Source organism: Aulonocara sp. 'chitande type north' Nkhata Bay, linkage group LG7 (assembly GCF_057382095.1).
Source record: "Aulonocara sp. 'chitande type north' Nkhata Bay isolate Kocher_YH1m ecotype deep benthic linkage group LG7, A_spYH_male_GT1.1, whole genome shotgun sequence".
Taxonomy (NCBI): domain Eukaryota; kingdom Metazoa; phylum Chordata; class Actinopteri; order Cichliformes; family Cichlidae; genus Aulonocara; species Aulonocara sp. 'chitande type north' Nkhata Bay.
The window spans coordinates 1-16,195 of NC_141350.1; the positions used below are offsets into that span (position 1 = coordinate 1).

Sequence of the window (16,195 nt, forward strand, 5' to 3'; positions counted from 1 at the left end):
CCTTCGCAAATTTAACATGTAAAAAAACTGTATTTAAGGCAGTTGCATTCTTAAGTGTGTCTCTGAAATCTCATTTTAGGCTGTTCTTAGCCACATTGTTTGGCCAGGAGATGAGGGCGATGATGAAGACGATGATGATCCACCTTACCCACAAAGCATCCAAATGCAAACAGTGGGATTTCTGAAGACCTACATTGAAACAGGCGAGTGTAATTGCATTGTGATTCAAAATTTGAATCTAATTTAATTTCTAATGCATTGATTATTTTTACAGCCACTCCATTCCAGCTCAGCCAGCTGATGAGGTTTTGGGTCGGGTGGGAAATTCCGACTGGTACCATGAAGGTTGAAGTAGTCGAAGCAGACTACCTCATATCCTCTACATGTTTTGGAACGTTGCGTGTGCCTGGGCACTTCCACGAGTACAATGTCTTTTCCAAACATGTTGATGATTGCATTGCAACTTGTGCCACAGGTTTCGGCCTTATTTAAAAGCAATTTGTAGACACTGGATGTCGAATAAACTTGCTAAACCATGCTTGAAAAATGTTTTACATAGCCAAAAGTTTCACTGTTACTTAGGCTTATTGATTTTTTGTGAATATTGTTATGCGAGTTTAAATATAAAAATTAAAGTTACAGTTCCCACCATTAACATTTATATTTGAAGTTAAGGAACTAATGATTGTGTTATTTAGGTTTCAGTCATTGTCATGCATCCGATTTACATCATCTCTTTGTTTGAAGAAGTTTCCTGGATTACACGATTAATACCAAAGCTGTATTAAATGTTACACACAGTCCAATGATGTTGAATATAATGTTAATAAAAATCTGCCACACTGTCAGCTGTGGTCAAGCTATTTAATTACCACATGCAGGACAGCTAACACACATCAAAACATTACAGTTCTACAGTCATGAGAGTTTTTGTCACTTTCAAGCTGTTATCAATAAAGTCAAGTTTTGGGCTATGAAAATTGGATGATAATTTTCCGGATTATTTTTGAGGTTGTTTGAAATCATTTTGTAAATCAAAGGAAATATGCTTGAACACCCCAAATTGAAATCCAGAATTTGTTAAGGACATGGATTTGGAGCAGCAGTTATTGGACTTAAATACAAGTTACATTCTAGACTCCATCACAGTTAAGAAAAAGAAATCTTGTCAGACTGTAAATAAAGTATATTAATTGAATCTTGCCTTTAAAATGAAATAAAAATATAAATCAGCAAGAATAGGCATGATGGCACCTAAACAAAATTTTATTGAAGCTATTATTAAACAAAGGACTTACATGAGAACAGAAAGCATTTATCATGTTACCTTTGCATTAACTGACAGATTATCAGGAAAATATGGTTTAGTAAACTCATCAAACACAAAATGCATTAACATTAAAAACTGAAAATAAATATTGATGCAGACTTTTAGTAACTGTCCTCAGATACAAAAACTGATAATTCAACATAATGTAAACATCTGTTAGGGCATATTATTTTCAACTATCACTAGATAAAGCTATAAATCCTGCCTGTTCTCAAGAATGCCTTCCACATACTGGAGAAGGGAACTGTAAATGTCAGCCCCATAGGACATAGAGGGTTCCATGGGATTGAAAAGGTGTCTCACTCTTTCCAAATCCTCACTGTCAAGTGGAGACACAAGTTCTGGAAGGTGAATACCAGTTTGGTCCAAGTCTGCAATGTCCACATCTGGATACTCTGCCTGAAATTAGACGCCATCAATTCAGGAAGTCTTTAAAATACATGCTTTATTAATTTTGTCAATGATATACATATATTTTTTTTTTCAAAAAAGCAATTTGAATAATTTAGAGATGTGTAATCATACCACAATACTTTCAGGAGGATTGACTGGATTCTGAGTCTTTCCAATCTCCCATAGTTGGTTTGGGGTGTAGTTCCGCTCTGTCCTAAGAGAGTGATTGTTCCAGCCTTCAATAAACGTCTCCAAATCTGCTTGGATTCGTGGCAAAAACACATACTGTGCACAAAAAAGGTCAGTACAGTTTGTTGGATCCAACAGTCTGTCTTCCTCAAGTCTGTGAAGAAGATCGTAGTAGATGTTGGTGACAACATTCCAAACGTCTCGCCACAGGCGCTCTATCCTTTAAAACAAAACAAAAATTTTAAACGTAATTTTGTTAATAACACATTCAATAATTAACGCCAGAATACTACACCTGGCAATCAAAAATATGTTTTTGTTGTAAATTAGGAATACCTTTGGTTATGCACGCTTTTGCCAGACATAAAGCTTCCTCTACCACAGCCCCGAACTTCAAACATGTATCGAGCAATGTCAACATTCTCAACTCCTTGGTCTCCCCTCACTCTAGAAATATGAAAAACAAAGGACACAGAAATTGCAGAGTATCACAGTTTAGCAATATTTTAAAGTTAATCATTTAAAGAAAAATGTGAATGTTTTACATTCAACTGTATAATATTTTTAGGGCTCTTTGAGCTCTTATGCAGAGCTATATTTGTAAATATTTGAAACTCGCCGTGGATACAAAGATACCTGAAACCTGGAGCATAGAAGCAGAGACGCATGGAAACATGGCACAAACGACAACAGACAACATGACAAAGAATGAACAGAAACACACAGACTAAATACACACAAGTGTGATTAGAGAAAATGAAAACACATGGGAAACAGCTGACACTGATTTGACATATTCGTCCATATTTATCTGATCTTCTACATTTGTACTACATTGGTACTCGCCCCCTCATACACTTCGCTCTTTTTCAGCTTCCCTTCTGTCTGTTCCACATGCTTGCCTAACTACAATGGGACTCAGAGCCTTTAGTTGTTCTGCCCCAAGACTTTGGATGTACCTCCACCAGATCTCCGGACAACAAACACTTTCACCACTTTTAAGTCACGTCTCAAAACCCATCTATTCAGAATTGCATACACCTGATTCTGTATTAGTCCATTTTAACTTGATTAGCTTTTATACTGTCATGCTTGCTTTTCTCTTCTTTAACTTATGTCTACATTTTATTTGCAATGTTTCAATATATTGTATTGTTGCTATTGTAAGATAACCTTAAGGTGTTATAAAACGTGTTATTATTATTATTATTATTATTATTGTAGTATTTCTCTGAAAATATAATACAAATGATAGGAAAATTCAATCATTTCCAGACAGCAAGCATGTGTGTCAGGCACGAATGTGTATTCAAAATATAAGTGAGACTGATTTAAGCCTCTATGCTCTAATGTGAACAGCAAGTTTTTGCATTATACCTCAATGGAAATCCATGCTTCTGTACAGCCTCAAGGAAGAACATCAGTGCTGTAGAAGCCTTGTTGTTGTTAGCTGCTTTCAAGTACAAGATCTGAAAATAAAGAGACATTATGGAAGTACTAGTACTAGCATCACATTTTCTGCTATTTTAGTGAAGAATGCAAACCTTCCTTGAGAAGCCATCAACACCACCAAACATCACAAGTCCATATCTGTAAAGAGACAAAGACACAGCCCCTAAGACTTCAGCCACTGAGTATAATTAATTAATTGCATTTTTCACCAATAATCAAATATGATATATAAACACTAAATATATATATATATATATATATATATATATATATATATAAAACTGCTAACTTGGCGGTAAAGTGATGGCGTAATGTAAAATACAGTGTTTGCATATGCATGAATGAGTTAAATAGTAATGGGCCCAAATGTGCCCTATGACTATTGAGTTATGTTAAACTTACCTAATTAACTTATGGTTGGTGTCAATGTGGAGTAGTGACAGAGGACCAGGAACACTGTATGTCCTTCTGACAACACATCCAAGATTTGCCATCCTTTCAAGGATTCCAGCGCTGTCAACACGACGCATGGAATCCCATACTCTGTTCCACTGCACCCTGTGGCCCAGTGCCCTGAGGCATCCTTTAACCATTCTGTAGCCTAAAAAGACATTCCATAGTGAAAGAATCACAACTGCACATTGGAAGGCACTTATAGTACAGTAAATCAAACTACTAACTAATCATGACATTCAGCTAGTGTTATTCATGTAAATATGAACGGTTGCTAGCAAGAAAAATAAAATAGCCTTATTACAAGCATTATTTTTCACATGAATAACTAACCCAGATTTTTTGATTCCTGTTTTATGGCTGCAATTAAGTTGTCAATTTCATCATCTGATAGTGAGCTGTAGGTTGCCGTTATTGAGAGGCCCCACTCTTCCATTCTTCGTCGGACTGTTTCCTGCGATATGCCCAAAAGCTTGGAGATACAAGGAACGGAGAGGTCCATCTTTATTAGATCTTTGAGGTGGTCTTTGGAAACATAGAGCTTTGGCCTCCCCCGTTCACCAGCTGAGCTGTCAACAACAATGGCAGACCTTCTTGTATCCATATCGGAATGGATGAGGCAGATGAGGTGGTGAAGAGCTTCAACCACCTAAAAAATGGTTGCATTAAAATATTTAGTTGGATGAAATCCTGGAATTCAGTTTTACCATCTTACTATCATTATTCTTATACCCAATCTTTATATTGAAACACAGAACAAAATTTCATCTTGGATTTAACAAGGCAATGGATGACAGGTGCATTTGTATAGCATAATTACTACACTGTAAAATTAACATTATAAGATACATAAGAATGGCATATATTGAAACGATTTTTAAAGATAACCAAAACTAAATCAAATAAACCTACCACTGATGGAACATTAATATGAGCAGAAAGAGAACAGACTAGAGTTGATGCGTTCACGCAGAGGAACTCAATATGATCAAGGTCCAAGGGCTGCTGTTGGTAGGACTGCACCAGCCTATTTTGAAGGTTTTGGAAAACATGTCTTCCTAAAGCCACCTGAAAGAAGAAAAAAATTATTCAATTACTAATATCATATGAAGTGTATTGAAGGAACAATGAAATGTCAAACTGCGTAAAACTCAATAAAACCAAATAATATTCTCATGAAATCTTTTTATTTTGATTAACTTTGTAATACAGTAAAGAAACTGAATTGCATTAAAAATTATTTTTAAATATGTTTTATCCTGTGCCACCTTGCTGTATTCAAAAAATTCAAACAACTTTACTTTAATAATGAAAAAAATGAACCCACCAAAGAGTCACAGGAACATCCCAGGTTCTCTGTTCTGGAGGGAGATCGACCAAGGTCCACTTGATTTACAGTCACCTGTTAAGTAAAACAATCAGGCAATTTTCAAAGATTTACACGTTTCTCTATGGATGTATCATACACTCTACTATTTCTCTCTCTGAAGTACCCTGTGGATGTTCCCATGATGACACAGATGACCCACAAATTTAGTATAGCACACTTCAAAACACATAACCCGATGCAGAAAGACTTTAAAAGTCCCTAAACACATGTGACATCTGTTAGGGTTGAAAGTTTACTTTACAAAATTATTAAGTAAGGCTGTTTCATTTTTTTTTTAAAGATGTACACAACGCAAATGTGCTCATAAGCATGTTGGCACTCCATGTTTGAAGGTTGAGAATGTCATTCAGCGCTGTATTCGAAATATTGCAGGTACACATAGAGTGCAGAGGGGTTTTTTGCAGTATGCTTACAAACACACGTTAATGGTTAGATTAGTCTCTGGATTAGGGAGGCTGAACAAGATGCCGTGAACTGGGCCTTAGAATCAGCATATGTTTTTATTGTCACAGTATATAAGCTGTAAAGCCCGTTTCAGCATTATCCTTTTTGGGAAGCTGGTTCACACAAAAGGCTGGCACTATAAACTTGTAATTTCAACTGCTGAAGCAAATCCAATCTTTTTAAATCATTTTCTCCTGAATTCCTTCTTAAATTTTTGAACAGGACACATCCAGCAAAAGAAAATATCAACAGACATTAGCTTACTGACACCAGACAGACACTGCACTACAGTTAACTACAGAAGCATTCTTGGTCAATCTGGTACTGTATAACAGAGTACTTCTCAATGTCACTGCCTATAACAGGGCTCTAGACTAACTTTTTGACATGGGCGCACCGGTACGCCTAACTTTAAAAATTTAGGCGTACCGGCACAAAAGTTAGGCGCACTCAAATTTTTCAACCGCATCGCTTAACACCGCAGTTTTACATGTGCACTTTCTTTGGGGGGGGAAGTCCATACAGACAATATTAATTTCTAAATTATTAACTAACAAACTTGTGCTTAAAGTGCTTTGTCAATATTGTAGAAAATGTTAAAAACTTAATCATCATCTTGGCCTCCTCTGACGACCTGTTTGCTGCTGTCTGCTGCTGAAAGGCCGTGGGGAGAGGGGACACTTGGGCAGTGCATTTACTGCAGCATATAATGTGTTTTCTGGATACACTGTGCTTTTTCAGCATTCAAATATTGATGGCACCGTGTCAGAGCACTGGCTATGAATTTCAGACAGATCAGGCCTTAACTTAACAAAAAAGTTATCAATAGTTCTTTTCATCTTTTCTTATTACCCACAGCTACAGTACATCCACTTCTCTCAGGCCTAGGCTGCTCACTAGGGCTGAGTATCATCACTGATTTCTATAATCCATTCAATTCTGGTTCTCAAAGTCCTGATTTGATTCAATTTAGCCTCAGACAGTCAGAAATATTATAATTCTGATCATTTATCAGTACTGATACACATGAGACTTCATCAGAATTGTGAAAATCACAGCAGATGCCTTTGTGTGAAAGTAACTGAGAATAAAACACAGGAAAACATGAAGGAGATTTTCCTGGTCTGGCTTTTTATAGCAGATAACCTTAAAAATATTCTGCAATTTTGCATAATTTTAAGAAATTTAAATTTCTTCAGTATTGAACAGCAGAAATTAGGCTTTCTTGTCCGAGGTCATTTAAGTGAAAAAAGAAAAAGCGCTGTAAACAACGCTAGACTGGTGGGTAATAAGCGAATGAATAATGCAGAAAACAGATTTGAGACGGGAAACTGTTCCTGAAGTACAGAGAGAGAGAGAGCTGTGCAGGAAGTGTGATTTTTATCGTGGTGGAAGCAAAACAGCAAAAGTCAGAGGGAATTCATGACGACATTGATCAAATGTGAAGCGCAGTTTGCTGCTTCTTTTGCTGCAGGCTCGGTGAATTTTGGTTGGAGAGAGGCAAAACCTGCAGCTCAGAATCAGCGCAAAAAGACGTAAACACAGCGCGGACCCGAAGAATCGCTAAGCTCCGACAGCGTGTCCGTGTTCAGGCCGTCGGGTGAGAAAGCCGAGAAAGACGAAGCTGATTCTGATGTGTTGGGTCCGCTCCGTGTTTAGGTCTTTGTGTGGAATCCGTTAATGAATTGATATCGCTTTATTCAAGCTACTCACCTCTCTCTTCCACCTGCACTTTCAACTGGACCACGGCCAATCAGAGAGGTCCCGCCCCTGACTATCTCTGATTGGTTTAGTCCACGATAGGGGCATAATGTGTGTCTGTTGTTGACCACACGGAGAGTTACAGAGATTTTTTTTTTTGTTACCGGAACAGTTGGTCGCACCTGTGCGACCAAATATTTATTTTTAGTCGCACCACTGAAAAATTTGGTCGCATTTGCGACCAAATTGGTCGCACTCTAGAGCCCTGTATAAGCTGTCATAAATCCCAAAACGCTCACTCAGGAAGCTTGTTAAGCCATAATTACAGTAGTAGAAGAAAACTGAAATCAGATACTTTATACACACACATATATTTTTGCTGTCAGCAGTAATCTCCTTAAAATGACATTAACCGATTTTCCGTTAGGGCAGCATAACACGTTAGCGCAGTTTGCTCGTTAATGCGTTAGCAGCTACTGAAAGTTAAGCTAGGTCCCCTAACTTTCAGTAGCTGCTGAAAGTTGTTGTATACTGTAATTACTGTAGTATTACTCTAACACAAACTCGGGGGTGACCTGGGACCAGTGCTAAGGTCAAGTCAGAGCATTTCAGTTCCAATTATTACCAAAACGACATCTCATCGGGATTACACTTAAATCCAAACACATAATTCTCCACGATGCTGATGTTTAAGCAGACAGACCGTGCCACACAGGAGACTATTTAAACACATGCAACACTAGGGCTAATGTTGAGAGCCCTTTTTAAGCTATCTTTTGGCACCGTGAAAAATTACAGTGTAGTAAACGAACATGATATTCAAAAATATATGTCTGGACAATTAGCTTGTTCCAGTAAACCATAAACTAAAGCTTACCTGCGCCGCAGAAGCGGCACCGCTGTCCTCCATCTTCAATCTGCAACCCTTCCAGGACCTGAAGGTCCGTAAAGCATCCCCCCGACAGCCAAACCCATCTGTTCTCTGATTGGATTGTTTAATTTGTGATTGACATGACATTGACCAATCAGCTTAAAGGAAGAAAAATAGGGTCAAAATTCGTACTTGTAACTTGCAGGGTTTTTTTTTCTAAGTCCACACACAAATCTTTTTCACACACGCACAAATCTTTTTCACACATACAAATCTTTTTTACGCACGCACAAATCTTTTTCACACATACAAATCTTTTTTACGCACGCACAAATCTTTTTTACACATACAAATCTTTTTTTACGCACGCACAAATTTTTTTTACACATACAAATCTTTTTTACAAGTACAAATCTTTTTTACAAGTACAAAATATTTATGACCACATTTTGAGCCCATAGGTGTCCTGCGGGTTTTAGATCTCACCCTGGGTCAACACACCTGAATCAAATGATTAGTTCATTACCAGCCCCCTGGAGAACTTCAAGACATGTTGAGGAGATAATTTAGCCATTTGAATCAGCTGTGTTGGTTCAAGGACACATCTAAAACCTGCAGGACTCTGAGACAGGAGAATCAAGCTCTTCACGTTGAGGACCAAGATTCTCCTGTGTCGGGACCACATCAGTAGATGGTTCTGAGACTGGAGAAACAAGCTCCTCAGGTTCAGGAGCACTACTATGACAATTTCCCACATGCCAAAGCAACGGAGGAATGTGCTTCATTTGAGCACAACACACAGGGAACCAGCAGTCAGTGATGGGCAATAGAGGAAGCCTGGAAGCAAGAAGCAATCCTGGACTACAATAGGCACAAATACAGCTTGGATAACCTAGAGAGGATGTTAGCACCTCGAGTTGTTGAAGGAAAACTAGCTGCTGGCTCTTTTCTCCAAAGATTTGTTCACACATATGCTTGTTTAAGATGCCAAATGTTAATGAAACTGTGCATATTCATGTAACCACAATAAAAGGCAGTGCTACAGGGGAACTGACCAAGAGTGCCTGGGGAAGCGGCAGGAACAGCGCTTGGTCCGGTCATCTCCCTCGTCCACGAGATCACACAAAGAGCTCTGGTGCCTTGCATCTTGCTCTTGCTAGTTGCAGTAGGTGGTCTCAATTGTTCCAGCAAGGTTTGTACTTAGACAAGCCTAACATGTTTCATCATGAAAAAATGTGAACCTTATTGCTATTTCCCCCACAAAAATGTAGTAATAATATGTAATCTGACTGATATTCAAAGGGTATAATTTCTGAATTTGAATTATATATTGGTTTTCATAACTAGCACCGGTGCTAATTTAAAAAATCAAGTCAATGAAAGTAGGAAAATGTTTTAATATATACTAATTTGATAGCATTTTGTGTACGTAAACAGGACGTGGCCACTTTGGCCACGAACAAGCTGAGAGGGAGTTTTTTTGTTTTTCTGTCACTGCACAACAACAAAGATGCATAAAATTCATTGATACTGTTAATTATTGCCAATGTAGACCGCTCATAGTTGTCCAGGATTGTCATGTAACCTGCGAGCCCACAAATCCCATTATTACAGTGATGACTGCAAACACGATCTGAATGTTTAAGCTCAGAGTGTTTGAAAGTACACACTAAAGAAAGTGGTTATATTTCTCAGTTTGCTCTCATTAACATTAGAGAAGAGCGGCTGTGAGGCTTGATCCTGCACTGCACTTACAAAGCTTGCTCTACCCTAGGCAGTTCAAACACAGAACACGTCTTTGTACAAGCACAAGACATAGCAGGCGCTAAATAAACTAGAAAAGATTTGTCACCTGAACAGAGATCGTGTAGTCTATCCCAGCTGTCATGTGATTTACACATAAACTCCACAGCTCATTGAGAATAGCTGACAGCTCCTGCTTTACAGCTGGTCTGTTATAGAAAGTGTCAGACAGAGGCTATGCAAACATTTGACGCATGCACACAAAAATGGAGGAAACATCAGCAGAGTTTGGGTTATACCACTGTACCTTGATCCATTCAGTCCACTGAGGAACACTGCAAGGAGCAGAAATCCACAGAACAACCTGCATATAACCGATGTGAAAACAGTTACATGGGAAAAGCAGCAATGTTCTGACCTGTAATCAGCTGCTCGTGCATCAAATTCAAATTTTATTTGTTACACACACAACCATACACAGTGTGACATGAGGTGAAATGCTTGTAGCTGCGCAATGCCCGACCATTAAATGACTGTGGTTTTACAGTATTTACAATTTACAGGTTATTACAAAATTTACAGATTTAACTTAGAAATTTACAGTAAAAATGTGCAAATAGCAGAAAGAGATTATAAATTATAGGAAGTGTGCATGAAGAAAATCCAGAGTGCGTGTGGTGATGTGATGTGTGTGAGAGTCCAGTCTTATAGTGATGTGATGTGTGTGTGAGAGTCCAGCCCAACACCTGGCTCAGGGCCCGAATAGCCTGGGGGAAGAAGCTCCTCCTCATTCTCTCTGTTTTGGCCTTAAGGGAGCAGAAGCGCTTCCCAGACCTCAACAGTGAGAAGAGTCCATTGTTGGGATGGGAGAGGTCCATCATAATCTTCCTAGCTTTGGACTTGCACCGCTTGGTGTAGATGGACAGCAGGTCAGGGAGCTCTGATTGAATGATGCGTTCGGCCGAGCGCACCACTCTTTGCAGATCTCGTCTGTGCTGTTCCCAAACCAGGTGCAGATGTTTCCCTTCAGGACGTTCTCGATGGTGCAGGAGTAAAAGTTCTTAAGCACCTTCAGTGGCAGATGGAAGTCTCTAAATCTTCTGAGGAAGAAGAGATGTTGACGGGCTTTCTTAACCAGGGTGTTGATGTGACAGGACCATGGCAGGTCCTGAGTGATGTGGACACCCAGGTATCGGAAACTGTCCACTCTCTCCACTGGCGTGCCACTGATGATGAGGGGCTTGTAATTCCTCGCCTGCTTTGTAGTGAAGTCCACAATCAGCTCCTTAGTCTTGCTGACGTTTAGGAGGAGGTTATTCTCCTGGCACCAGGTCTCCAGGTTCCTAATCTCCTCCAGGTAAGCCATCTCGATGCTGTCGGAGATCAGGCCCACAACAACAGTTTCGTCAGCAAACTTGACAATGGAGGTGGTGTCTGATGTGGCTACACAGTCATAAGTGTACAGTGAGTACAGCAGGGGGCTTAAAATACATCCCTGAGGCACTCCAGTGCTGAGTGAGATGGAGACTTGTTTTCCCACCCTCACTGATTGGGGTCTGTCGGTGAGGAAGTTGAGGATCCACTGACACAGTGATGTGCTGAGTCCTAGATCCGTCAACTTGGTAAAAAGCTTAGAGGGAATCATTGTGTTGAACTGTAGTCCACGAACAGCATCCTAACATAATTCCCTCTGCAAGTGTCCAGGTGACTCAGGGATGTGTGGAGCAGGTGAGATATGGCATCGTCTGTGGAACGATTAGTCTGGTAAGCAAACTGAAGTGAGTCGATGGTGGCAGGAAGTGAAGAAGTGATGTGATCTCTCATCAGTCTTTCAAAACACTTCATTACAATTGAAGTCAGTGCTACTGGATGGTAGTCATTGTGGCAAGCGGGCTGTTGTTTCTTTGGAACAGGGACAATGATGGACTGTTTGAAGCACATGGGAACCACTGCTTGGGCCAGGGAAAGGTTGAAGATCTCAGTGAACACCGGTGCTAGCTGGTCAGCGCAGGCAGGGATTGCATCTGGTCCTGCTGCCTTCCTGGTGTTCACCCTCCTGAAGGTGTTCCTCACGGCATGCTCTGTGATGATGAATGTAACGTCTTCACTGGTGCACTCCGAGCACGTGCAGCCGTTTGTTATTTTAATTGTTTTAATTGCTGCAGTGTGGAAGAGAGCATAAAACCTGTTCAGCTCATCAGCCAGTGAAGCGTTGGAGTAAACAAACTGGACTGCAGCAGAGGACTCACACACAGCCTGTCTGTCTAAAGGTCCAGCCTCCACCCAGAATCTTGCAGGGGCCTTTCTGAGCCTGAGACCCACTTTTAACCACCAGATGGCGCCTCATTTCAGGGCACAGCCTCTCTCTATAGTTTTGCATGAACTTTTACTAAAGTGATACAGCGATGCAGCTTCAGGTGGTTTTAATTTTTATTTTTCATGCAACTTAGCTTATAAACCAACACATACTTGATACAATTTAATATCAGGTCCCATCCAGAGTCTCAGTGAAATGTTTCTCATGTATTGTTTCAGTGTAAAGGGGGATAAGAGAAGGGTAGACACTATATTCATTGAGTAGATAAAGTAGGCTGTGCAAAAGTAAGGTGAAATGTAAATCTAGGGAAAGGCAGGGATCTATGCCCTGAACACAAGGGAGCGTACTGAGCTTTCAAACCGCTGCTGTCAAACAGCAGAAAATGTTTTCTCAGAAATGAAAGCCTCTGTGCTTTAAAATTCACCAACATGCTAAAATTAAAAGTTAACGGCCTAGATTAAATTTAGTTCTTTGGAAAAAGGTTAATGGTCTCACTCTGCCCAGGAATGTAGCTGTCCTGGTTTACCTCTGAGCAGGAGCATGCATATTTGTTAACTATGTGAGCATGTCCTGTAGAGTGACCACATGTCAACAGCATTATTATAGTAGGTTACACTGTAGTGGCGTGATATATATCACCAGTACAGAGGTCAGAGGTGGGTGTACCTCACCACTGAACCAGGACTCTTGTGCAGAACACATCTCATAAGTTTAATGAGTGTTCTGTCATTTAGAGCCACAGCAGTTCACACGTCTAAACTCAGCAGCATTCAGATTTTGTGCCGCCTCACAGCGGACAGACTGATGACCTGTCTAGCGTGTACTCTTCCTCTCACCTTATGAAAGTATGAATAACCACTTTGTGTGTGTGTGGAGGTTACAGATTTAAAGATGCTATGATTATTGTTTATCAGAGACCCGGAGAAACAGGATTATAAGAAAGTACAAGTAAATAGACAGCTCAGGTTGGGTGCTTTGGTGGTCTGAAGTTAGAGAGGCAAAGTTGAGCTTGCTTGTACATGTGCAGAGGAAGGATTGTCAAAGGATGTTGAAGATGGAGCTGCCAGGCAGGAGTAAAAGAAGACAACCTCAGAGGAGGTTTGTGAATGAAGGAGGACAGAGGGTTGGTGTGATGTGGGAGGATGCTAGAGATAGGGTGAGATGGAGGCAGATGAAAAATAGTAATTTGTTGGACAAAAGTCAGATTTATTGAAAGTTTCCTCTGACAAGGGAATTTTTGTACCATAATCATAATTCAACTGACACTATTAGTTTCTATAGCAAACCTTCTACAGCCCGGCAGGAAGTGCAGCTAGGAAACGGTGCACTGAAAGACAAACCACTAACAGCATAATAAAATAAATGTTGCATTATGATAATTTTATCTCAAGTTTTTTTGCCTTATCAACTGAAAGTTAAATTTGATTGACCACATAGCCTGTTTTTTCTGCCCAAAGTTAACATGAGAGGGAGAAACAGCAACAAAATGTGTGTGTGTGTGTGTGTGTGTGTGTGTGTGTGTGTGTGTGTGTGTGTGTGTGTGTGTGTGTCTGTTAGCTGCTACTTTAGCCAAGCAGCAGTGTGAGTACAAATTACAACCTAAAAAAGGCAACAAAAAAAAAGTGACTTTTATGCAGCCAGGGAGCCCGACTGTCGCTGTGGAGCTGCTTACAAATTGTTGTAAAACACTCCAAGTTACAGCTGCAAAATTAAAGCAGGTTCTCTTCCATTCCTGAAAAGTCGACTCGTGTTTCATCCAGCAGTGGCTCCAAGCCACAGAATGAGACGCTTCAGAAAACATAGCAGGACCGAGGATATCTGTGACTCGTCCTCCCCTTTCCTCTATTAATGTGTTTTCTCTTTTGTGATAAATGAGTTCAAATAAAAGCAGCTCCAGCTTTTCAGATATTTTAAGATAAAATTAAAAATTTTAACTGGATCTATGAGGGCCGGCTGGCTTTTGTATACAGCACACCAGAAGGTGACCAGAAACTTGTCGCTCCTGACATGGGCGTCACTTATGGCTGCTGTAATGGCATTTGAGCTTCTGATGAGGTCACGCATGAGGCCTTTTCATAGTGAGACACGAAACGAATGCTGAATGAAATAATTTGAAATGTTTCTGCTGAGCTATTTAACAAGTCAGCAGCGCCGCTGTGTGGCCAAATGAGCGTACTGCATCAGAAATCAAACGAGACGCTGAAAATGAGAGATGTGGATAGTTTTCCATTGTTTCTAATGCAGGACGCTTCGCAGAGCATCACGCACACAGACAGACAAACGTCTTTTTAAATAAATGATATTAAAAGGCTGAATGATGTTAATCAATGATGTAACAAAGTAAAAATACTCCATTACTGTACTCACAGAGTTACAGTATTCGAATAGTCTCCTGAGAGCTTTGTTTTTATCTGAAGTCAAACGTCTCCACTCCCCCCCCCTCACATTTCCAAAATGAGCTTCTTACTTTAGGTTTAACACATTTGATATGAATCATTTATTTTGTGGCCACACACCGTCCTGATTTCAAAATGATTTCAGCGTAAAACGATCCTGCTGGTGAATCATCAACAGTGCTTATCACGCATGACTGATGTAGTAGAATAGAATTAGTAGAATTCATGCATCATTTAATGTATCAAATGAAGGATATGTTTGAAGAAAGAGTTTCTAACAGTGTCTTTTTGTTCCTTACAGTAGTTAACCGTGTAACTTTAATGTCTCAAACTTTAAACTTCCAAACCACCAGATTCTTTTAACATTAAACAAAATACTGTTTGTAAATATTAGCTTTTATTTCTCCATATAAAATGAAACAGAAGCTTTTCAGGTATCTTGGAGGCATTTGTGATGAGATGAAAAGATGTGGAAATCTGTTCAGCATGGCTTATTTCTGTGTATCCTCAAGTGGCAGACCCAAAACACGACCCACATTTTAGGATTAGGATTTCAGTTTATTGTCAACACACACGGGGTGGCTGTAGCTCAGGTGGTAGAGCAGATCATCTCTGACATTCACACAGAGTGTGTGTGAATGTTACTTAGAAAGCACCTAGAAAAATGTGCTTGTGCGAATGGGTGAATGCACAAGTTGTGTAAAGAACAGTAGAAAGAGTAGCTCTATAAGAACCAGTACATTTGCCGTTTACCATTTACATGTATAAATACAGATAAGGCCAGTATAAATGGTGGAATAATTGGGCTGTTTATATCACCCGCTGCAGTGCCTTGCGGTCAGCAGCCGATCAATTCCCATGAAAAAGTGGTCAGGATTCTACAGAGCATCCTGGTATTACCTCACCCTGTGAGGATTTTAATATGTCAGATTATATATATATATTTTTTATACATTTGTCAACAGAACACAAGTTTCCACTGAAATCACAGAAAACATACCTGACAGAATCCTTTGGTTGTTCCATATCCACCTGCACAGGAAACACTGGCAGGAAGACCAGGCCAGTGTTTCTTACAGACCTTTGGTTCGATGACAGACATGTCCACCACCGTCGGCTCATCAACAGGTTCGCCACCAGAAACACTTGATTTTCTTTTAGGTTTATTTCAGCACGTGGAGGCTGAATTGTTTGTACTCTGTGAACTAATCGAACGTTCACACACAACTGGAGACACAACATGAAGTAAAAAATAGAAACACATTTTCATGTAAAAACTCTTTTAAAAATATAATTATTCTACAAATACATCACATGAAACTGATGCTGCTTTCAATGATGTCATTAGCATGTTCAGTGTTTTGGTATCCTTCATGGATTTCATTTTCTCTCAATCTTTATTTTGGGATGATCAGTGTGTGCGGTCACTGTGTGAGTAATCATTGAGAGGGAATTAAAAATGTCAACAATTTTAAACTGATATCTTTATTTCTCATTAGGCAATTGTCACAAGCAG

The 16,195-nt window shown here is 39.7% G+C and overlaps 1 protein-coding gene across 1 annotated transcript; it reads right to left on the bottom strand.

The window, feature by feature from the left end:
* Window positions 1-1,257: 1,257 nt before the first annotated feature.
* Window positions 1,258-8,540, bottom strand: LOC147324182 (uncharacterized). The gene is made up of 10 exons (XM_086302316.1): window positions 8,230-8,540; window positions 5,145-5,219; window positions 4,730-4,885; window positions 4,151-4,466; window positions 3,767-3,965; window positions 3,457-3,502; window positions 3,290-3,381; window positions 2,249-2,359; window positions 1,856-2,132; window positions 1,258-1,729 (listed from the first exon to the last, which is right to left on the bottom strand). The coding sequence occupies exons 1-10, from the start codon at window positions 8,368-8,370 to the stop codon at window positions 1,523-1,525; spliced, it is 1,620 nt and encodes a 539-aa protein (XP_086158442.1). The 5' UTR covers window positions 8,371-8,540; the 3' UTR covers window positions 1,258-1,522.
* Window positions 8,541-16,195: the final 7,655 nt, after the last annotated feature.